The following is a 25,966-nucleotide window of genomic DNA, read 5'->3' as shown; positions in this document are numbered from 1 at the left end:
GCCCCCTACAACACTCCATAATTTCACATGTGTGGGATAGGAGAGAGAAAATTTTGACTTCCTTAGGAAGATAAAGTCCTCCTTCTTCTTTGCTATCCCTTTCCTCTTCTTTCATTGAAATTCACACTTTTTTTGGCCCTATAAGTTGCATATCTAACTTGATGTGTGAGTGTAACAAATGAGGTCGAGTTGTTGCCTTTATATTGGTGTTTATGCCCCTCAGTTTAGGCTAACTTGTCCTTCTTTGAGGCCGACTTGGTGGAGGAGGCCTAATTGACCTATTTTACAATAAATTAAATTTCTTATTTGACAAATAGAGCCCAAGAAGGGTCTTTTACATTATGGCATGGAAAAGGATACTTCACATAAACCCTAGAAGCCTTCAATGGATGCTTTGACCTAAAAAAATTTGATCCAAGCATGAAACCCATGCTTTAATAAGTCAATTTTTATTTTTATTTCTTTTGACAAATACATTACTTCATTACTCAAATACAATTATGAAGACTGACACTTACATTCTTCAACATAATGTTCCCAAGCAAGATTATTGTTAGGAATGTTTGGAAGAGTTGAAAATTTTGGAGATGTACAACATCCACGAAGAGAAACATTGGAAGGAAACATTCTTCCCATGAAACCACTGAACATTTGATACTTACGATTAACGACTTCATGATTCCGACGATTTATTCAAGTTTTCTAGTTAGATGGTCCAACTTCAATTTGGGGAACAGATAAATGGTGTATTGGTTCTAAATTTATTTCTAGGGAAACATCCATTGGAACATTCTTATGCAAAATTGATCAAACACAAGAAGCATAAAACAATACATATATTTCACTGAAACATATGAAGCATGTGAAAAGAAATATACTTCAAGTACCTTTGTTGCTCCAAGAGAATAAGTTTGCAAAGATTCTAGAGGACTGAATATAGTGACTATATAGTTGCATTGAGGAACACTAAACCCAACATTCGTAAATTATAGAGTGGTGCAAACTGTCATCCATTTCTGCATGCATACTACTTTCACCAGAAAAAACAGATGTTGTTAATTGTTGAATGCCACCATTGTGCCTATCTTCCAATATTCCATTTGTTCCATCAATTGCGAAGGAGTCACCATTCTCACTTCTATGAACGCTCTCTTTGTAAACATAATGTCCCCAAACAAGACCATTGTTAAGAAAGTTTGCAACAAAATAAAAATTGGAAGGTTCACAACATCCAAGGAAACACACATTTGAAGGAAACGCCCTGGCATCACACCACACAAATTTAGATTCTTACGGTTATTAAGTTCATCATTTTGATGATTCACCAAACTTCTTTTCTTTTGCCCATATGCCGTTCTTCTTCACACATTATTGCATGCGTGAAGGGAATGCATCACACATAATTAATTAAATGTGTTAAGTACTCCCTCTAACAAGGATGACTCACATATAATTAAATACATTAATAACTCCCAACAACAAGCTGAAAATCATCAAATAAACAATTTGAGTTATAATTTACCTGATGAATTTGAATTATAAATTACATGATGGATTTTTTTTAAGAATAATTATTATAAAAGAATTTATAAGATGTTAAATTGATATTTATCTTTAAGAAAAATAAACTATTAAATATTATTATCTAACTATAAATACTTGTCCCGGTTGTAATTTGAAGACTTGATGCCTTCCCATATAGGAAAATTTATGAATGGCCTTGTCTAACAAGGGGATGATTTTGTTGGATGGCAAATTTCTTGTTGAAATCTACAGAATTTTTTTTATGAAATCTGATGTGGGAATGTTTGAATAGGTTTTTTTTTTTGGAAATGGATTCAACACTTTCAAGAATTGCAAGGGCATCTAAAATTTTGAAGCTTGACATTTGTAATATACATTTCCAAAAAATTCTATTATATTTCTTCAAAATTGTATCGAATTTTCTATTCTTTTCTGGGTGTAAACATCACCACCTAAAACTACTCTAATCATCAATATCACAATAAATTTTATTCTAATAGTTAGAAGTATTACTTAGGTTTAGTCTCACTATAAAATATAAATACAAATGCCACAAGTTTATAATGATTGTGGACAAATTTTGGAGGTTTTTGTTCATATTTTTAATATGTTATAGTCTAATTTTTTAATTTTAATTTTTGGTTTTTTTTTTTGAAATTTAGTTGTGCAAAAAATTAGAGGGTTTGTGCCCTCGATGGGGGTGGGAAAACATGCGGCCAATTGGCCTACGGGTTCAACTCACGTGACACACAACATATTCGTTTATGATGAAGGGCAGTGTAATGGGATAGGACGTTGGTAGTTCGAATAATCTAGACCTTACAGGGGTTGATATAATGTGGAGCAAGAATAACAGCATGAGTGTTGTTTCTTGGGCGATGAATGTGGTTTGTAGGGTAGTGAGGTCGAGCATCGGCTGCCAAGCGCGATTGTTAGGGCCATGGGGCAGTCAACGTTACAATGAGGGAAAAAGTCTTGTTGCAATGGATTCTGAGGTGGGCTTCCATGCCTTCATTTGGGACCCGATAGTGCATTCTTGTAGCACTTTAGTATTCCATTGCAAGCCTGGTTTTGAGTGTGGGAGCTTGGGTTGCATTTGGTGGTGTGGTGCTCCTTACGGTTGGGCTCTCGATGAAATTCAGGTAAATTGGTTCCCCTGGCTTTGGTCTTTTTATGTGGGTTTGTTTCTGGGTGTGCCTGGTTCTACAATGTTGTTGGTTACCTCTCTAGGTGTGTGGAATTGAGAGTGGGAAGGTTATCGGCTGTGGGATTCTGTTGGTGAAGCTTCCTCTTAGGATCACCTGCATCTGTGGTGGGGCACTTTTTAGGTAAGCACCTCAAGGGGTAAACGTCAGGCGTTTAGAAATGCTGGTTGTCTTATTTCCATCGTTATTCTTGCTAGCCTAAGCCTATTATTGTCTAATTTGGTTTTGGTTCGGTATCATTTTGTCTCGGCTTGAGAGGTGTTGTCAAACTTCTCCAATTCTAGCTGTGGTCTATTGTCTTTGGTGAGTCGGCCTGGGGAAATGGGAGGTTGCGATTTGAGAAGGTAGGTCTCTCCTCCTCGGGTGGCATCTCTAGCTTGGGACCATGCATCTCTCAATCTACCCCCACTCTGTGTGAGTCCTGTCTTAGTCATGGGGGTATTGTGTTGTGGTTGTGGTGGGTTCTTGACTTGTCTGGTCATGTTTGAATGAGTAATAACTTGTGAGTGGTTGGGTTCTCTCCTATATATTTGTCCAACATGTGTAGTGTGCTGACAACCATGCCCCATCAACAAGGTCGACCTCCTCGTGGAGGAGGGGATCAAGGCGTTGTTGGGCACCACGCCAATAGTCAAATCTTGACCACGACGAACTCGGAAGTGAGGGACGTGTGGGGGAGCTTTCCCATGCTCGTGGTCACTCCCTAGGCATAGTGGATGCACCGACTATGCTATAATCGATTGTTGGGCAGCTCCGAGAAGTTTAGGCCAACCTCAACATCCTCAGAGAGCATCATTACGAAGATAGAAATGAATTGGTGGTGTACATGAATGATTTTCAATTCATCCTTAGTGAAATTCTGGAACAACTAAATAACGTTCGCCAAAGCCAACAACACATCAGCGTCCGTCTATGAGACCTGGAGGCTCGAGTAGAGCATATTGACTTCCACATGCATGAGAGAGTTGGCTTCCCTGCAACACCTCTCGTGCTTCCTCCTCAACCACCTTCGTGATATAATATATTCAGATACTCTATCTATTTTGTCTTATTTTCTCTGTGTAAAGCTAATCAGCCTACCAGAAATAATTGTTTTATGGCCATATCTACAACATTCTCTGGTTGTCCTCGATAATATATAATGCCCAAATGAAGCAGGAGAGTCATGGAGACACATTTTGTAGTCTGTTTTTCTATGATGATAATATCAAAATGAATCTTTGATCAACAAAAAAAATAAAGAGTTTATGTTTTAAATTTAGATTTTTGTTTATATTTTTAATATGGTGTAATTTAACTTTTTTTACATATTGATTTTTTTTTAAGTTTTTTTTTTTTTCAAAAATTTATTAAATTGTTTTGATAAAATTTTGAATTTTTTATTGAAATGAATTTTAAATATATAAAAAATTCAACTCTTATAAAAATAAAAAATTAAAAAATTAAAAAGAAAAAGCTTAAAAATACATAATTGTAATGTCTTATCTTGTTTTGTCATGTAAACATTTTGACTGAGTCAAAATAAAATAAAAGTATTAAAAAAAAAACTTTAAAATTAAAAAAATTCATGGCATTCACCCATGATGTGAGAATCCATGGTATTCATGTTGAATATAGCTTATTTAAAGGGGAAATTAAACTAAGGTAGATCTAACTTAACTCAAATCTACTAAAAGCCAAAAAGATAAAAAAAGTTAAAAAAAATTTGATTCCTCTCGGCACATAATATATCCGAAATTAAAATAAATCTAAACTAATTTATATACCTTTCCCAACTTAAATTTATTCTAACTAATTTCTACGCATTTTTTTAAATAAAATTATGCTTAAATATGACTGGGGACTGCCGCTTTTGACGTGCTTGTCAGACCAGCTATCACCTCCACTCTCTGCCACGTAATACGTACAAAAGATTCCGTTGATAACGAAATAGGTCCCTGCCTTTATTTCTCAGGAACGCTTCACGTTTCTCACGTCGACGTGGAATGACCGTTGCTTTCGGAACAAATGTCGCTTTATGTTACACGCTTTATTGTGGAAGAAACGGGCCGTGAGAGGGAACAACGAATCCGTGGTCGATCTGAAACCCACGTCCATCACTCGGGGCGGTTTCCCCACCCACGTATTTTGAAAACAAAACAAAATGGTATTATAATGGATGCTTTGGCCATCAAATTAACCTTATTTTATTTATTTATGTTTTTTTAATTTGGCGATGATATTTAATTGTTTAAAATAGATTTTTAAATTTGTGAAAAATTTATACAAAATACATACCTTAAACTAATAATTTTAAAATCTTTATTAAATTTTCTATAAATTAGCCTATATAAAAACAGATATCAAAATTAAAAAATATAATAATTAGCTTCTTTCATCCATATTCACAAAAATTAATACTTCATTTTATTTATGATTTGTAATACCCATATAAGAAAAGGCCACTTTTAGTACAAACAATTCGTTACAATTCCATTACCTTCCCCCAAAAAACAAATGACACATAATTCAAACAATGGTCACGTGTTACTAGTCCGATAGAGGAAGAAAACCCTGGTAATGGTGACTCATAAAATCCCCCACTAAAAGTCTAGTCATGAAAGTGTTACTATATTTAGCTTTAAATGTGTCTTGTCCATTGAAAGTCGAGACAAAGGAATTTCCACGGTGGGTCTCTAAGAAACTTTAAGCATGATCCCATAATCATGGCTGGTATCTTCTTTTGAGAAACCTCCCTCCTTCCATTACCACCCTCCTTGGTAGTGGAGGGATGGTTCCATCATTTGAAAATAAAGGTTGATTGGAATGATACATGAAAACTCATTATTAGATATAATAAGAGTAATAGTTGCAACATAATATAGTTTTTGTTTTTATTGCTAATTTTAATGGATTAAGATCATGTTTTTTTGTGTGGTTTATATTTTCTCGTTATTCGAGAATGTTTATATTTTTACAATTTATGGTTATTACGGAGTGTAGAGATAGAGTCGAAATTTTGTGTGAAATGCTTTTCCATACACTTTTATCTTTGCACATGTCCATTCTCTACACACAATATATCATTTCAAAGTTATTTCCACATATTTGGAACCCTTTTCAGCTTCGAAATTATTAGATAGAGTAGTAGCAATCTCATGCATAAGTGTCAGAGCACTCATTGACAAAATCACCAGTTGCAAAGTTAATATTTTTTTATCTATGCCTCGACTCTGCATACTAAATCAACTTTATGCACATTGCAGAGGAAAAATGCTTGACTCAATATAGTCCTTGCTCCTTAATAGACTCCTCCGCACTCAATTTCTCTGCACAACCTTTCTCCTTCCTTTGCATATAACAAAATTAGTCATTTTTTATGCCTCGACTTCACATACTAAATTAGCATTATGTAGAGTGTGGAGGCATCCTCCCATAGCTTCGCGTGAACTTGCACACTCCACAATGAAAGCTTGATCTGTATCTCTACATTCTGAATGTCTACTTCAGACAACTAGCAAAATGATAACTTAGCATAGCACGTAGAAAAGCACTTTGGAAAAAACTACTCGTAATAAGCCCCCTCGAAAACTAATTGAGTATGCATTGCCAACATGCATGCCAAAAAATGCATGATGAACACCTAGCAAATGCAACTAAGGACACATTATTTGTTAAAATTATGTTAGGTTCTCCATGCTAATTTACATTTATGTTCATGAAAACTTCACAAAACTTAGATTTCTTTTAGCATTTGTGAATTAAATACTTATTGTCCAACATTAAATGAAATGTGTTTTTAATTTGTGATTTGTGTGGGAAAACAATTGTGAGCAATAACAAACACAAGTTTTTCGTGTTGTTTCGCACTTCCGCATGCATTCTCCCTTCGCACAGTTCTCCTGCACACCTTTCTGCCGCACAAAGAGGTAGGTAAAACAATAATGGAAGAAACTTGCATTGTGTGAGGTGCAGATCTTTCCTTATAGACACAATACTCCAACTCTTACATAACACCTCAATCTCACACAATGAAAGTCACCTTTCTCCACAATGAAATCTTGATCTGTATCTCCACATTCTAATTTGTTCTGCCGCAATATTTCATACTTCTTCATGCATTCTCCCTCCTCACAGTTCTCTTGCACACCTTCCTTTCGCACAATACTAGTTTATAAATGATTAAAGCCACTAAAACTGCGTCTCAGTTCAAAACGCATTAGCGCATCTCTCAAAGCAAAGATTGTTGAGATAAATAACTTTAGTATTGTGCGAAGGAAGCTTCCTTCTCACTCTGCATTTGTATGAGGCTATTCATATTATCAAATGCACTAAATGCTAGATACCATACTTCTGCACAGTGTGTTATTAAGGCCATGTCTCTTTATTAATCAAAGAATTAGCGTAGATGTTTATCCAGTTAACATGCGTCATTATAAGAGAAGAAAAATGCAAGCATGTTTTCCATAATATTTGTAAATGTCAAACCATATACCAATAGAATCAAGGATTGCCAGTGAACATAAGTGTTTATAACATATTATATTATGTAATGTACAAAATGTACAAACTTTTGAAAGCATTTAGTACTAGAGCATGCGAGAAAGGACAAGTTTGTAGGGTAGCCATATATGTAAAAACTATGTCAAGGCATAAATGTTTGTGAAGATATGAGAACTTGTAGTGACGAATATTAATTATGATAGAAATGAGTCCGCACTTAGTATTGAAGAATTAATTAATGCTTAGCAGTACTATTAATATCTATTCAACAAATCGATACGAAAACACGTCATTGCTTAAGTGCTTAATAACATTGATTCTAATGCATTGTGTAATTATTACTGGCTACAAACATGTCAATAAAATTGTATCTATAGATATTATAAGATACTCTTTTTGGCATTTATTTGGTGAATCAATGCATAATCAACACATCGTTTGAGCGCTTAATAACATTTACTATTTGTAAACAATTCAAGAGTATACACAGGTCTTCGCAGCTAGTATGCATCATAGGAAATTGAGACGATGTGTGGATCTCCTTTGAACACTTCTATTTGCACATTTATTTTTTCAAAATGGAAGCTTCCTCCACATCTTCGCACTCAACACATGTATAATGATTATTGGTCGTAAGCAGATCAAGAAGAATGCATTTATTGATATTATAAAATAGTCTTTTCGCCATTTGTTCAATGAATCGACACATAATAAGCACACTTGTCAATAAGTATATGTTATAGCAGATTTAAATGATATGCTTCGAACACTTCTTGCCGACAATTCCTTGTTTTCCGACAACATTTTAGCGATCAACAGATATAAAAAAAATAAGCAGTACATAAATACATGGAAATCTAGCCGACCTCACCTCCCCTTAGTTATCTCTCCATCCTTCTATTAATAGGTTCACAATTTTCTTGGCTCTCTCTTCTCAAAATACAGATCTCATTACCCTGATGATGGACTCACCTAGCTAGTCCGAAACGTCGGTTTCATAAATTGCTCACAGGTTTTTCCATTGAATTAATAAGCAGTACATAGTCAGGACATCATAAAAACCTAATTAATGCTTAATTATATGATTAACATGTATATTTTTAGATATTAATGGAAAGTAATATTGAGTTCGTTTGCATTTGCAGTAGAGTAAAGGTAAAATCATAATATATTTAGGGCTTATGCAAGTTCAATTCTATTGAATTTTGCTAATTGTTTTTGTTTCTTGAATTTTGTTTATTTGTGCTACATAATTGTCATGTTTTTACGTTGTTTAGAGTAAGAAGAAATTGTAATAGATACCTCTAGTTAGGTTATTTACATATGAAACAAGCCTTTTGAAACAATGTAACCATGCATAGATTTGTATTTTCTATACCATTTAGTTAGAAAAAATCCTTATTTGTTCAAATTGCATGAATTATGGACTTTGTTTTGATTGCATGTAATCTAGTTATTGCTTACTATTTTTTCTATTAACGACAAAATGTGAACGTCACATTTATTTAATCAATTAATCCTACATCTCTGCACTGTGCAAATTGCAATGTGAGGCATAACCATTTCATTATTAGCCTTAATTAAGTTTTTAATATTCATTAATCCACGCCCTAGAAAGTTGGTATGTGTGGATGGGTAATGTATACGAAAGTGTAAAAAATAAGGAATAAAGGTTTTGCTGCAAATATTTCTTTCTACACATATTGTTTTCTGCACATCCCTCTAGTCTGCTAGAATGGAAATTGACTATAGAGTAATGTTTATGCATGCATTCACTAAATAATTTATGAAAAGACTATTTTGTAACATCAATAACTTTTTTTAAGGGTGCTTCACGGACACTAGGTGTCCACTACATCCACGAGAAAAATCTAGGCAGATCAACCCGATGGGATCTACCTGTCAGCCAAACAAGCAGGGCATAACCCTAAGGGCGTTGAGGAGTTTGACCTCGTGACCTCCCAACTAGCAAGATACTTAGCAACGATAACTCGACCAACTGAGCTAACCCTTGGGGCTTACAATATCGATAAATTTGTTAAAAAAAAATAATCATTATACAATGCGTTAGAGTAAGTGTTATTAAGCATTGAAACTATCTCGTGATTACATGTTTATTTACCTAAAAATGCTTATGTTAACCGAAAAGGAAATAGACAAACATGCAAATTAAGTTAGGGAATATTTTTTGGTTTGCAAAAATATTAGGAAAATAAGATTTTACACTCGAAGCAAAGCGATGGCTAAATCAACGATTATCTACATTGAGGTAGGGTGTAGCCAACGAATTAAAGAGAAGCATATAACAAATGTCACCTATGGAAATTAAACGTTTCTTATTCATAGAATTTGATTACATGTTATTCAATTATTTTTGAATTCGATAACGAACTAAGGTGGAATGATTCTATGCTTGAGTTTCAATGTTTTTTGTTACTATTAGATGTTATTTTGTAACTTTTCTTTGGCAGTACATGACTATTGATTTAAATAGTTTCTTTTGGGACTAGGTCCCTGTTCATTGCAATGCAAGTCTAAGTGGGTTGTTGTTGTTATTAGTTGACTAGTTGTTCTATTTAATTTAAAATCTTTAGTTAGTTTATCTCATCCATAGAATTATTGTATTTGAGTCTTTTCTATTTTCTAGTGAAATACAATATGCCACGTGAACAAGGTAGAGTGAGGCATGGAGTTGGTGAATGAGAAAAGTCAAGTTAATGTCACCTGGAGAGCATTGGTCGGGGATAGACTATAGATCTTAGCCTTGTCAATATATATGATTTTAACGAATCTTCATTTGATCAACATAACTTTGGTAATGATCTTGCATATCTCAAAATTCTTATGGAATAGCTCATAAGAAACAAATATGATGAATGGAATACTATCATCTCATTCATGAATGATATCCAACAAAACCAGTGGCAGATATAGGACAAATTGACAAATTGGAAAAGGGTCGTGAGTGTTTACAAGAAAAGCTAAATCTCTTTGAAGGCAGATTGACTCATATGGAGAAACATGTACACTATGAGTTTCAGCTTCTGCCGTCAACAGGTTCAGGAACATAGAATCTCGTTCTATAACTACACCTCATAGTTAATAGCTTTTGGGTATGTACTGATCCTAAAATTTTGTTGTATGTATGTTTATTTTATTTTTTGGAAGTGAAACAACTTTTTGTCAAGTTGTTTTCGACACTATAATGTTTTTTTTTTTTTTCATCAGCTGGTACTTAGTTTCATTTACAAATTCTTCTAACATTGTTGATCATTCGAGCTTTCCCTTTTCCTTCTATCACATCCACATATTCTTTTTTCCTTGTCTTCATTTAATTTTATTTGAAATTCAATGAGATGATCATTTTGTTTCATTAGGATGTCGTATTCAATCCCTGTGTGCTTGACTTAATTTTTAGTATTTAATATCTTATGCTTCACACTTTATTGATCTTTTGCGATTGCTTCGATGCATTAAAAATATTTTTATTAAGCATATTACATAGCACTGTGATCAAATGTTTAAAAAGGAAAAATAAAATAAAATTTGAAATCTTCTTTTGTGCCTTTGCCTCTAATGTAGAAAATCATAACCATATAAACATTCAAATAGAGGAATATACCCCTATACTCACTAACGAAATAACCATTCAATAAATTAGCTTAGATTTATGCACATTGCAGAGGAATAAAACATGACTCGATATAGTCTCTGCTTCTTAACAAAATCCACCACACACAATTTCTCCACACATCCTTTCTGTTGCACTTCCCCCACAACCTTTCTCCTTTCTTCGAAAATTAATTACAAAGACTAATTTAGCATTGATTATTGCAAAATGAAAATAATTTTTCACAATGCTTTGAAAAATAAAACCCATAGTTTAGTGTATTATGAGATCTTGCTTTGAAATTAAACAAAATAAATTATTGTATCATAAGTCCCTGTTGGTTTTAGAAATTGATAAAATTTGATTTAGTCATAGTCAATGCTTCATTAGGTAGAGCTTTCCTTATGCAGAGTGATTGTGGTTCAACGAAAAATTGCCACCTTTTGGTCAATTCAAAGCAATGATAAAATGAATGAACGAAAATATAAATAGTTTTAAAAACATGTTTATTGGGTTATCGTAAATCAATTTATTTAATTAAAGAAACAAAAAGTTTGATGAATTGTATTATTAAATTTTGGGAAAATGCAAAATATATAAATGACATATGCAGAGTGCAGATGAAGCCTTTATTCTGCTTCGTCCACATTCTCACACATTTACATTGCGCAAATTACAATGCCAAGTATAATAATTTCATTATTAAAATAATGTAAGCACAATCACGAAAGCAATTCGTGAAGATAAAGTAATTTCTAGTTTTGTTTTATCAATAAAAACATTATTTCCCAATGAGAAAATATGTGTATCAAATAAAGTAAAAGTTGATGATTTGTTTTTACAAAAATAAATGTAAGTAGGAGGAATTTGATTTTAAAGATTTTTATTTTGTTTTTTGTGATGTTTTATCTATTGTGTGGAGATGAGTGGTCTAATATCTTTTATGTGGAGCTTTTTTGGTTGTGCGAACTTCTACATCTACACACTTAGTTTGTATCACACTCAAGTTTGAATATTTGCAAAAAAAATTATATATCTAGTCGAATTATACTAGGTGTCAACATACATGCACTAAGTATTTACGTAACTGAAACAAGCTGCTAATTAATTTATTAATATGTAACATGCGGAAATACATACGGAGATACAAGACATTGCAGGGTAAATTATTTTTTCCTTGCTCTGCATAGTCATTTTCATGCACACCTATTTTGATATACAAAGAAATGTTTTGTGGGGATTGTTGCAGGAATCATATGCGAGAGTGCACTAGAAAGTGTGCACAGAGAGTGCATGTGCAAAGAAAGGAACACAAAAATAGCCTCACATACGCTACCTTTGCATACTTCAGTAAACACACATTAGTTACAATGCAAATTATAGTTGCAATTTCAATTTCAAAAAATGCTATTGTCTAATCCATTGAGAATAGAAAACTTTCGTGATTTTATTTTCAAATTTATGCTTTATCATAGTGTATGTTACTTTAATAATTAATATTACCTTGTATATCTTATGCCTTTATCTTGTGCAAAAGTTTTCTCATTGTGCGTAATGCGAAGGTGTATAGAAAACTTCATACAATGACCATCGTATATTGAAAAGCAGCAAAACTCTTGTTGTAATGATAATAGTTTTTAGCTTACCGGTAAATGGTAGAAACCATATCGATTAAAGATATGAAATTTCCTCACAAATATAGTTAATCGTCTATACTTATTCCACATATGATGCACACATAAACCAAACTTTTCATTTCACAAACTGCTACTTAATTAATTTATCTGTAGTATGATATGCATATCTATTTTTCTACACAACACTTCTTCCTCACACAGATTGAAAACACATTTCGTTTAATTGGATAATGTGAGTTCAATTGACAAATTTGAAATCATTAATGCACTTAGTATTCACCAAACTCCAATACTCAGGTTAGTTCACTCTATTTTGGTAGCAAAAAATTGGTTGATAGCAAAACAAGCTAACAAAGAAAATGTCCTCAATACGTGATGGTTCATTAAATAAATGTCAAAAATACTTTTATTTATTAGCAGGAGAGCTTTAATTAATCAAAATAGAATGATATTTAGGATATTAACACAACAATATGTTGATATTGATTTCTAAATTGTGTTAAACAAAGTAATCATGAAACATAATCCAATCAATTAGACTATCTTAAGTTGGAATTTAAGAAAAAGAAATATGATTTAAAGTAACCGATTTCAGAATACTCTTTTTTTATTACATATCAAGAAAATCAATGCTAGCCAATTGATGAAAATCGCTAGTTAGTGAATACCATTAAAATTGATAGCAGTTAGATGTCCTTTTAGAACTTTGATGTCAATTCGTGATATAGATGACTTATCACTTTTGATATATATTATGTAGGTTTGTTAGCTCTCAAATGGTTTATAACAACTTTGGGAAAGTGATATGCCAATGTTCATCTTTTTATAGATCCATTAGTACTGAATTTGCCACTAAAATATCTAGGGAACTGACTTGCTTTATTTCTTCTGAAATTGATAAGTGTTTTCAGGATTTGCTTTAGCATTTGTCTATTGTTTTTTGAATTTAATACCAATAGTGAGACAAATGGATGAAAGAAATATTGGTAGAAGCACACAGGAAGAGGTATATACACAGATCCAAGATATCTTAATGCTCAACCAAGATATCCTAATGCTTAGCCAAGATATTTTAATGTTAATAGATAACATATTGGAACTTGAACAAATGCATAGGCGGCTAGAAGATGAACTAGACACTGTAAGAACATTGCTTGAAGAGCTCTTGCAAAACATTAATAGAGAAATCAAACCTCCATTCTCTCAACATACTTAGAAGAAGCTTCAACCTCCAGGAACAATGGTTGATTACTAAAGAAATTGTTACCAACTTTTGCTACTTTCTCAAACAATTCTGAAATTCAATATATGTTAAAGGCTATATATTGTAGTTATCTTGGCACAAAAAAACATATTGGAAAATTTTGCAATACACACGTATGTATACATGCAAAATATTTTGTAAGTTATGTCGTAATTTTCCATGCATCATTTATTCAAATAAACATTCGATTTACAAATTTGTTTCAGTTCTATATGATAATAATTCGTTTAGAAATTTGTTTAAATTTTGTGTGACCAAACTTTTTGATAGAAATAAACATTCGATTTACAAATTTGTTTCAGTTCTATATGATAATAATTCGTTTAGAAATTTGTTTAAATTTTGTTTAAATTTTGTGATAGAAATAAACATTCGATTTACAAACTTTCAGTTCTATAGATAAAATAAGTTTAAATTTTGTGTGACCGAAAAATAGAAATAATTAAAAAATGTTATTAGAAACATGTAAATGCACTAAAAACAAATGGAAATGTGTTTTCTAATATTTTTTCACTAACTATAGGATTCACAAATTTGATAAATCAATAAATCAATGTAAGATATCACATTGCAAAGAAGCAAACATGACATGGGACACTGAACTAGTTACACATTACAATAAAAAAATATTAAGTAATGTTAGTAAATAATGTATTGTAAACATCAATACTTGACAGACAGACAAGCAAGGAGGAGGGGTGGGGGGGATTGTGCAAAGTGTAGAAGAAAAAATGACCAGATGGTTTGGGGAACAAATGCTCCTTACCACCACACACTGTATCAATGTTAATAGTTTTGTGTGACTATGCAAACGTCTTGAAAAAATAAATATTTTTTGTTAATTTGATAGGAATGAAGATTGGAAATTATTTTATTCCGACTTAGAAATGTAAAACCCAAGTTTCAAACACAATTAAGTGCAACATATTATATACTTTATTCACACACTTTTGTTTTTAAATTTTGGGAAACTGAAAACAAAATAACAATGTAACATTGATAGCTCTAATTTTGCAGTGCAATTTTTTTACATTTTGAGTTAAACTGAAAAGCACAACAATCATTGGCAAATATTATTAAACACAAATTTTCATTTATAGAGACATAAAACAATATTAATGATCCATATAATCTTTAAATATTCAAATATAGAGACTGCTCACATAATTTTTTGTTAACATAAACTATGTGTGAAAGAAATGCGTTTTGTAATATTGTTTAACTAATTATAGAATTTGAAAATTTGATAAATCAATAAAACAATGTAAGAAATCAGACTGCAAGAAAGCAGGCACAACATAGCACAATGAACCAGCTACACATTACAATCAAAACATAGTAAATAATCTTAGTTACTTCGAGCTAAACTGAAAAGAATGACTATCGTTTTCAAATATTATTAAACATAACTTTTTCTTTATAGAGACATCAAACAAGTATGAATGATCCATATAGTCTTTAAATATTCAAATATAGAGACTACTCACACAGTTTTTTGCTAACGTAAACTTTGTGTGAAAGAAATACATTTTGTAATATTGTTTGAATAATTATAGAATTTGCAAATTTGATAAATAAAAAAAATGTAAGAAATCAGGCTGCAAGAAAGAAAACACAACATAGCGCAATGAATCAACTACACATTACAATCAAAACATAGTAAATAATCTTAATAAATAGCATAGTAAAAAAATATAACTTGAATAAATAAATTCATTGAATGCGTTTTTGTACAATGTTAATAGCTACATATTATCACAAGATAAAATCAGATTCCACTTCCTCGTTAAAAAATCTTAAGCAATGCTCAAATTATTGAACCAAAAAGTAGAATATGATGTTAATATTGGAAGTATGGATATGCAGAGGAACAAAAATTCATATGACACCCTACCCCTCGCCAATAGTTAATGGAAATTCAGTCTTACTAGTTACCAATATGAGATATATCCACACTTTTCATAGAACACCTCTTGATTTTGACAACTCGACAATAATACTATCTCCAAAATACATATAGTATATTGCTTGATAATACAAGCAAAAATAATAGTAGATAACCTAACCATAACATGAAATCATATCCCAATCATCCAATGAACTGAAAAATCTATCTAGCAATAGTCAAATTCTTCAAGCAAAAAGTATAAGGTAATGTTAAGATTAAGACTATGGATATGTGAATGTGCAGAAATGTGGACACTTCCCCTATTTTGATGATGAGTTACTACTAACTATTACAATTTGTTGGATCCCCTATTCCTTGCCAGGAATATATTAAGTAACCAAAAGATGAATTCAAATCCCAATCATCCAACAAAATGAAAAAGCTATCTAGAAATTCTCAAATTCTTAAGGCAATAAGTAAAATGTTGTGTTAAAATTAAAAGTGTGGATATGTAGGGATGTGAAATCATCAATAGATTGCTTGATAATGCAAGTGAAGAGACCCAAAATGTCATCACTAGTTTACCTGGTAGTGCAAACAAAGACAACGAGAATACCATTAGTATATTTCTTTACAATGCAAGAAACGAGAACTATACCGTCACTAGATTCCTCGACAATGTAAACAAAGAGAAGAATTATTGTATACATATAATCACATTTTGATGGTTTATTGCAGATGTACCATCTATCTTGAAACATAACATCAAATCAATAACATCTTATTTTTCTGCGTAGTATTTCTCATAGGAAACTTTTCTTAGATCATGTAATACTTTCTCCAGTTCTACACCTCTTAGAACACAATATATTTTAGTCTTGTCATTTGCATGTATCATATAATTTAATTGATGGAAATAAATTAATCGATAGAGTTCGTTGCAAATGCTACAATAAACCATTGTTTCATTCGTAGTTCTAGTAATTGTAATTATACTATTACATTTCACACATATAATCTCAATTGGATTTGTATATGCACTAGTCATTTTCAATTTTTTTTGGAAGTGTTGTAAAATTTATATAGAAAACCGAGGCTTAAAAACTTGAAATCAAATGTCTTTCTAACCTTTTTTCTTTATCTATATCTATATATAAACACCTAATAGCTACAATAGAATAAAGTTTATTGTGCATATTCCACTCGCCAAAGAAAGGTGTTTTCTTAGATTTTCGAATTTCTTTTCAGTTTTCAATGAACATATGAATGTTGACCATGAAGTTCAGAAAACTCTTTCTTGTTTTCTAACTATATTTTTTAGCAATATGTGTGGAAAAATATTTTCTTGCAATCATCCTTGAATTGAAAAATATTCTAAAAGAAGTTTGACGTGTACTTGAAATGATTACATATGTAGTATTTGTCAAACAATACATGTAAACCATATAATATGTGGACAATAATTTGTAGCAATGAAACATTCAAATAAATTAAATCTTACTGTTGCCTTGTTCTATTCTGCATTTCCATCTTTGATTTCCAACACAAATCACATTGTTGTCTGTGTTGTTGAAAGTGCAATGACATTGATTGTGCCAATTGGAAACAAATCTTGACTATGGGATAGATTTGCAGTCATCATATTTGGAAAGAATCGATACTCTGTGTAAACAATAATTTTTTTCTACAATGCTAAATCTATTTAGACAAATAGTTTTTTCACAATCACCACTATCATAATTATATTTTGGAATTATTTCAAAATTTCTAATAGAAACTCCAACATTTACAATAAATTTTGCCTCATGTTGTTCGATAAACTGTGCTGGCACAAGCAATGTTATTGTCATTTTGTCTTTATTATTATTATTTTTTTTAACAGAATCAGATACTTGTGTATTATAAAAACCAACAGGAACAGAGTTCTAGTACATAAGTATAGTAGATCTGAGAGTTGAGGATCAAAAACGGGTTCGCAGACCCAGTTTCTTCATTGCTACTATTAGTATAACTGAAAGCAAAGTAGAAACGGCTATATTGCCGTACAAAAGAGCCACCAATCCAACAAAATTTACATTCCATAACCTCTAGGGGAGTTTCTGAGTGACCGAATCATCAGGAAGAGGATCTTTCCTAATGCTGGCTTTAGTTGAAGCCTCCGCTTGAAAGCTTTGAGTGAGGGCGCGGATGTGCTCGATGGCTTCCTCCAGATGGCTGCACCTCTCCTTCAGCGCCTCTATCTCTGCCTTTCTTTTCTCCAACTTCTTCCGCTTCGATCTACTATCAGCCTGGTAGTCATCCTTCAGTTCATTGAAATGTTTAACAAAACGATTGATCATGAAAGTATGAGTTTTGCACATGGTGCACTCATTGTTGTTGAAGATCTTGTCTAAAGGATTGCTGGCCTGCTCCTGGGCATTTGGCTGGTCCTGCTGATCCGCCATCCAAGCAACCTGTAGATGAGGATCTTGTAATTGAGGAAGCGGGCCAATATCAGGGAGGGGGAAATTACCAGGGAGGGAAGCGATATGAGGGAGGGGATAAGTCAGAGAAGAAGGGGGCGAAGCAGCACAGGGAGGGACGAGAAGGGAGGGGATCAGAGGGACACGAAGGTCTCTGCTGCAACCAGAAATCCACCAGTTAGAAAACTTTAAAACAACAATGAGAAAATCTGAGATTACCACGTTCAGGGAGCGCGGATCAAGCTCCCGATGATTGCCTTCAGAAGGGAGTCTACGCCTGAATAGAGCGCACTGAGGATTCCATGCAACGCTGAATAGTGAAGGATCGCTTTGGCCCGAGCTACTATAAATAGGATGATGAGAGTTCCTCCGGTGCTTGGACCAATTCTGAGGAGATCGGCTCTTGATATGACTGAGATCCTCAGAGAAGATCTTGCTGCGTGCGGAATGGATACCAAGGTGATGAACCAGAGAGTCAAGGCAAAAAATATCTGCAGAGGGTGTCTGAGACTCGTGGGAGTGGCTGATTGATGTGGTGTGGATCGAAGTTGGGGGGCGGATCTGATTTATGTAGTACCGATTTGTGCAGTCGAGGGGATAGTGCAGGGGATATGAGGATTCGATAAGATACCAGTTTCTAGGAGTGCGAGGTCTGAGATGACTCGGATGGAGGAGCTTACGGAATGGCTTTGTCATAGACATCATCGTTTTCCCTGACCTGACCTGTCTGCCTGCTGATTGCTTTGTTGGCCTGTTCATCGGCCTCCACATTGTTTCCCCTTAGGACATGCTTGAAGACGACCCCGCTGATTTCCTTGATATTTTCCATCACCCTGTATTTGATGTTGTTTAATGCCATTTGTTTGAAGTCCTTTCCCGATACCATGGCCGCTATGACTATAGCTGAATCCCCCATAATTAACAGGTTTTGGAGGCCTAGTTTCCTTGCGATTGAGGTCCCCAGGAGGAGGCTATAGGCCTCTGCCTTGTTATTCGACATTGCTCCCAATCCCCATTCATAGGTTGCTATTGTTTTGCCTTGGGGGTCTTTAATGATTCCTCCAGCTCCAGCTTGGCCTGGATTATTTTTTGAGGCCCCGTCAAAGTGTAATGAGGGCCTCCTTTGCTTTTGTATCCAATCTCTAATTTCTTCTTTGGTCCCTCTCAACTTCCAATCAGAATTTCCTTTGCCTGCACCAACTGTTTTTTGGATTCGAGCTTCACAACTGAATTTGCTCATCCACTCTGCTTCTCTTGAGTCTCCCGGATTCGAATCCTCCTGGGCTATTCCATTCGCCTCAATGGTTTCTGAGATGAGCGCTATTGTTTTTGCTATTGTGTTGGGGATGCTGGGAGCCTTATTATTGAAGATGCTCTTGTTTCTGGCGTTCCAAATCTGCCAGCATAGATTTGAGGGAATACTGTTCCACAGCCTTTTAGCCAGGGTCTTGCCTTTTTTGGGAAGGGGATAGCTCTTGCCCCAGTTTTTCTGTAGGAGAGTCAGCTGAGTGGGGAGGCCGTCTGTGCTCAACGGGCTAGTGATGAGTTTCCAGCAAGTCCTCGCAAAGGAGCATTCTAGAAAAAGATGGTTACAGCTTTCTTCCGCTGCCCTACACAGGCAGCATATTGAGGGACCATGGATACCCTTTTTCCTTAGATTTTCCGCTGTAAGTATTTTACTGTTGAGGAGGGTCCAGTTGAAAAATTTTACCTTTGGAAGGCATTCAATTTTCCAAGCCACCTTGTGGAGAGGCCAGTTGTTTATTGATGAGGCGCTTAGAAGGACTTTGTAACCCTCTTTGACTGTGTAGCTTCCACCAATGGAGTCCCAAACATATTTGTCTTCTGACATTTTATTCAGGGGAGCTGATCCTATGAGTGAAAGCTTGAGATCACACCACAGATTCTTGAGATCGTTAGGAGGGGAGATAGATTTCCAGCCTGCCCAACTGTTTTGATCCCAGGAGGAGATATCATAGAGGGTCTTTAGGTTTCCCTCTGTCATCCACCTTTGCAGGGGCCTGAAGTTTGTGAAGGCAATCCTAGCTTCTGTGCCCATTATTCTGTCCTCCCATATATTAATGTTTCTACCATTGCCCGGGACTCTTGAGATACATGCTTTGAAATGGGGGAGGGATTTTTTAATAAGCTTCCAAACCGGGGTACATTGTCTATCAATGATGGATTCGGAGAGGATGTTGGAATTTGCCCCATTCATGTATTTCTTTTTGATGACCTCTGCCCACCAAGCTCCGTTTTCATTGAGAATTCTCCATATCAATTTGAATCCCATGGCCAAGTTTGTTAATCTTGGGATTCTAATTCCTAGCCCTCCTTTCTCGAAGGGTAAGGTGACCTGATCCCACTTTACTAAACTGAACTTTTTTGATTCCTGCCTACCTCCTTGCCACAAGAAGCTTCGGATGATAAGTTCCATATGTTTATGAATGCTGGCCGGGGCAAGGATGGTTGGAAACTGGTAGATTGGGAGGGCTGTAAGGATGGCTTTGATGAGAATTGTCCTTCCTGCTAGGTTGAGCCAATACACCCCCCAGCTCTGAAGCTTCCCTCTCAGCTTCTCAATTAACTTGACCCAGATTTCAGTTTTGACCTTTTCCTTGGCTAGGGGTAACCCCAAATAAGTGAAATGTGTCCAGTTCCTTTGAGCCGGGATTTCCAAGATTGTGGAGATTCTTTGGATGATATGCCTGGGTACATTCCAAGTGTAGATCATGCACTTGTTATTGTTTAGCTTGCCTCCAGAAGCTTGAAGAAAGAGATCCAGCGCATTCTTGAATCTCCTAGCCATGAGGCTGGAAGCTCCTCCAATTAGAAGAGTATCATCAGCGAAGAGGGAATGGTTTATTCCCTTGGTTCCCCGAACTATGGTGACCCCTGTTATTTCTTTTAGCCTGCGCAAATTCTCCAGGTGTATGCTTAGAGTTTCAGCCATGATGATGTAGAGGAAGGGGGAGAGCGGGCATCCTTGCCTCAAACCCCTTGAACTTTTAAATGCATTACAGGGCCTGCCATTAATGAGGGGGGCTGTCCAGGTAAATGAGATGCATTCCATGACCCTGCTGATGAAGATCTCGGAAATGCCAAATTTCTTTAGGACCGCCTGAAGGAATTGATGGTTAACCCGGTCAAAGGCATTCGCCATATCTAGCTTGATGATCATGCCCCTTTCCTTCCTGTTTATGCTGCTGTGTATTGCCTCCTGGATAATAAGAACATTGTCCGTTATTTGTCTTCCAGGAACAAATCCTCCTTGATTCTCAGAGATAAGGGAAGGGAGAATCTTTTTTAACCTGTTAGCAAGGATTTTGGTGATGATTTTGTAGGAGACATTGCACAAGGATATAGGCCGGAATCTATCAAAAGATTGGGGATTAGGGTCTTTGGGAATGAGGGCTATATGGGAGGATTTGATGCTGCTGCCCATTTTGCATTTCGAGAAGAAATTCTTAGCCATTCTGATATAGTCCTTTTTAATAACTTCCCAATGATTTCTATAGAAGGCCACAGTGAACCCATCCGGGCCCGGAGCCTTGTCCATAGCCATGCTAAATATAGACCACTCGATTTCCTCTACCGTGATTTCTTTCTCCAACTCGACATTTTGGGCTTCTGAAATTTTGTTTTCAATTATGCTAAGGAAATCAGAGTTTTCGAAAACCTGAGGATCAGATGTTAGAAGGTCACAGAAATGCCGGGACGCTGCCTCCTTTATCTCCTCTTGTTCTCTGAGTTCCCTTCCTTCCATCGTAATTTTCTCTATTTGATTCCCTGCCCGCCTGAGCTTAAGGCAGTTATGAAAGAAGGAGGTATTTTTATCTCCCGCCTTGAGCCAAAGACAACGAGATTTCTGCCTTTGCTCTTCTTCCTCTTTTCTGTTCTGTTTATACAGCTCTTTATACATTTCGTTTTCTTTGTTTTGATCTTCTTCGGTGTCCTGACTTCTTTCTTTTTGTTTGCTCCACTGTTCCAGCTTTGCCTGAAGTTCCAATCTTTTTTTCCCTTCCTCTGTTGCGTGATTTTTTGCCCAATGCTTAATGGTGTTCCTGAGAGACTTGAGCTTAGTTTCCCAGATGTAATGAGGGGAGCCCACAACTTCTTTTACCCATTGTTCCTTGATCAGATCCTTGAATTCATCATTGTTGTCCCAGGCCTTATTATATTTAAATGGAATCGGTCCCATGTTCGTTCCTTTGTCAAGAATTAAAGCCACTGGTTTGTGATCTGAAATATAACCTTGAATTATTTTGCTTTGGATATTTGAGAAACTTGCCACTATTCTCTCTTGGACGAGAATTCGATCTAACCTCTCTTTTATGTTATTGTTGCCTGTTCTTTTATTTGACCAGGTAAAACGCCCATTTTGTGGCGGAATGTCCACTAAGTTATGAGTTTGAATGATTTCTTCTAAAGAATCTCTTGAGGGATCCGCGAAGAAGTTTCCTCCTAGCTTCTCGTCAGCATTCCTTATGAGATTTAAATCTCCACCCAGGAAAAAATTCCTTCCCTGATCAATCAAAAGATCGGAGGTGATTGAGTCCCAACAAGAGGCTTTGTCTCTGTAATGATTGGGGGCATAGATGTTGTAAATTGAGAAAACCTCTTTCGAGGCTATGTTTTGTAAGTCTGATCTTATCCACCATCTGTTCTGCATTTGATCTTTGAGTTTCCATTTATTTTTGTCCCAGATTGTCCCTATTCCCCCTGAGGCGCCTACTGCACTCAGTGCTATCCCTTCATAACTTCTGTTTCTTTTTATGCTATTTTGAAATTCCTGGTCAATGATTTTGGTCTCCTGAAGGAGGAGAATGTCTGGATGTTCAGCTTTGAGAAGATCTCGGACTGCATTTGATTTTAGGGAGGAGCCCATCCCCCTACAATTCCAGGAGACCAATATCATCATTTACCTTGTTTGGTGTGAGCCCCGCTTTTCTCTTTCATTTTTTCCCCACTTCCTTTAGTTTTATCTAGAAATGTATCCATTGGTTGTTGAGTCCCTGTGGCCATTTCTTTTGCAGCGTTTTCATCCCTTATCTCTTTGTTTGACTTCCTTCCAACTTTTCTGGGAGGGTCGGTGGAGAGGTTGTTTTCCTTCGTCTTGTTCCTAGTTAAGATTCTTTCCACTATCGGGGGAGGGGAGGGTTGGGGGGGAGAGATATTGGAGGGGGTTACCGAGGGGCCTCGCGGGGATGGAGGAGGTGATGGGGGTTCCTCTGTAGACAAAGATTCAAAAGGGTTGGAGGAGGAGGGGAAGGAAGGGCCCGAACCGGAGGGTTGAGAGGGGGGGAGGGGATCTTCAAGGAGGGGCTTAGAGAATGGGCCAGGAGGGGGATTCGATTTTTTCTTTTTGACAATTTCCCAAGCTTCTTCAGGGGCTTCTACGTTGCCTTCAGATACATTTGATTTAAGTTTGCTACATCTATTGGCGAAATGCCCATATTCGTGACATACCTTGCACTTGAATGGCAGCTGCTCGTAGTCCACTTGCTGTATGTGCGTCCACTAATCCACTTTGAGTTTGATTGCTTCCGGCAGTCCCTTACCAAGATATACTTCTACGCATATCCGCGCACAGGCATGCATGTTCTCCTTTGGTTCAGACCTGTCAATATATTTCCCGACGGCATTCCCTATGGCTTTCACTGATTCATCCCCCCAGCAATGTAGTGGCAAATGGGGCAGGCGAACCCAGACGGGGACAGCGCTGGGAACGTCCATCTCTGGGTCAAAATCAGGGGTCCATCTATTCAGATAAAGGCCCCGAGAGTCCATGAAATAGGGGCCATTTCTGAAGATGAGGTTACAATCCTCCATTGTTTCAAATAGGAAGGTGAAAAACCCCCTTCCACAGAACCTGATTGTTATTTTCCCTTGCACTATCGAGTTCCAGTTTCTCTCGACCCATTTTTGGACTGATCGAGGAGAGGGCCACAATCCCGTGAACTGACCAACCAGGCCTCTTTATGCTAAGGCAACTGCTGCTCTCCTCGGAAGGGAAGGAGGGAGCGAGACTTCCAGAATTTCGTCTAACTTCTTGATGAACCTAGAAGCTGTGGGGCGGATTTTGTCTGCTGCATTCTCAGGGATGAGGGCAGCGAAAGATTTCTCCAGATCGCCCGGATCCTGAGACGAAGGATCCATTTCAGGCATTCGAAGGGGGTCGAGGGGTTCAGAAGGGGAACCGGGGGAGGCCCCGGTGGAGGGAGAGATCAGAGACCCGATGGCAGGTCAGAGGGGCAGGAGGCCCCAGGCAAAGAACGGGTCAGAAGGGCAGGAGGCCCCAGGCAATAAGAGGGTCAGCAGAGGAAGAGCACGGGCCCAGCAGCAGCGCTGCCAGGCGCGGGCGCGCTGGGGGAAGCAGGTCAGATGAGCATGGAGCAGGAAATCGCCAGAGCCGCCATCGTTCCCTCTTGCAGCTTTCTCTCCATTTTGTCTTTTTTATTAATCAAATATGCACAAAGTATTGCTTTTGTCGTATTTTATTTCTCTGAAAAAGTTTGATATGTAACTAAGGCAATGCCATGAAAAATGCTCCATGTTATATTGTTACAAATATCTTCAATAAATAATGGAATAGACTCGATCTCTTTTTTCCTAGTCATGAACATTGAATTGAAATTAATTCAAGAAAGCAAAAAAGAAAACTGATATACAATTAACTAAACCAGGATAGAGCTACCTTTTTACTTTCGTTTCTTCCCAATTTTCTATTCCTTTCATTTTTCCTCTTGCAATATATATATTTTGTAATAGTGTTCATCACTATCTCTACTCCCTCATCCATGTCTACTGTCACATCAGTTGAATCCATTTTTTTCTTGTGCACAAATAATCCATTGAAATCACTACTTAAAAGGACACTATAACTGATATTAAGTAAGAACTAACTCATGAAGGTAGAACTAGATTGCGCAAATTAATTGATAATGTATATCGATAATATCAGGTTCATAGTTACCGGATATAATATTATTTTTGTGCATATAGGTAAAATACTAATAGTTTCAACATATACAAATTCTTTATAGAAATATTCGAAGTACCTTTTTCCTTGTAATTGTTGCCTTAGATCCGAATCTCTAAGTTTTATATGTTTCCTGAAAATAGAAGAAGATTTGTTTTTAGTTGAAGTACATAAAAAATATAGCAAAAAGAACAGAGATCTATATAATGCAATGATAATCAAATGAAAATAAATAGAATAGAATCACACCTCTTAGCAAAGTTATCATTGTCTTTAACTATATATGTTCTACTTGTGTTCATTTTCCTTGCTTCGATAATATGAATTAGATCAAATATATAGAACTAAGAGAAAACAAATGTCTACTTTCATAACATGAAAACAATTTAGATGTAACAAGTACACAATCGTAACATATATTGTATAAATGTGTTTAGCACTCTCACATTATCCACATTTTGAAATCCGCACCTCATTGCTATAGCGATATAATGTATATTGTATAAACACTCTAAAGTACTCACATATAGAAGAAAGAATGCATTGTTTACTTGACAAAAATGCTACACATTTTCCATCTTCATTCGAAATGAGCTTGCAGAGAAAATCCCTCATGCCATGAAACTACTAGAACAACATTGTAAACTCAAATAATAAACCTATTTTTAACTTGATCCCCTAAAAATTAACCGAACATGTATACGTAACGTGTATCGTAAAAAAAAATGCATGATAAACACTCGCTGAATGCTCCTATAGACAACATAACTAGAATTAATGGTTGCAATTGCCATACTACCTTTTAAATTTTCAACGTACGTATTATATAGAAAGTAAAGACAAGCCTCATTCATCCAATAGAAAATTAGAAATAAGATTTCTAGAAATTAGAAAATGATTTTTGAAGTTACA

General features: G+C 35.5%; 1 protein-coding gene across 1 annotated transcript; it reads right to left on the bottom strand.

Annotated features, from left to right (window-relative positions):
- Nucleotides 1–17,697: 17,697 nt before the first annotated feature.
- LOC149230861 (uncharacterized) lies at nt 17,698–23,904 on the bottom strand. The gene is made up of 3 exons (XM_089381440.1): nt 23,693–23,904; nt 18,753–22,964; nt 17,698–18,508 (listed from the first exon to the last, which is right to left on the bottom strand). Exons 1-3 carry the CDS (start codon nt 23,902–23,904, stop codon nt 17,698–17,700), a joined length of 5,235 nt encoding a protein of 1,744 aa, XP_089237566.1.
- Between the last annotated feature and the right edge of the window lie 2,062 nt (nt 23,905–25,966).

The sequence above is a fragment of the Pinus tabuliformis genome, chromosome J (genome assembly GCF_031772625.1).
Source record: "Pinus tabuliformis cultivar Carrire ecotype Pingquan chromosome J, CPIR1, whole genome shotgun sequence".
Lineage (NCBI taxonomy): Eukaryota > Viridiplantae > Streptophyta > Pinopsida > Pinales > Pinaceae > Pinus > Pinus tabuliformis.
The sequence above is the reverse complement of the archived record's forward strand: the minus strand, read 5'-3'. Positions and strand labels throughout refer to the sequence as shown.

Excerpts from the sequence above, each read along its gene's own strand:
- LOC149230861 (XM_089381440.1), bottom strand. The coding sequence starts at position 23,904 with ATGGAGGATTGTAACCTCATCTTCAGAAATGGCCCCTATTTCATGGAC. Across the intron at positions 22,965-23,692 it reads GTCGGGAAATATATTGACAG|GGGGATGGGCTCCTCCCTAA; the intron begins GTCTGAACCAAA and ends CTGGAATTGTAG. Across the intron at positions 18,509-18,752 it reads GTCTATGACAAAGCCATTCC|CAAGATCTTCTCTGAGGATC; the intron begins GTAAGCTCCTCC and ends TTCCGCACGCAG.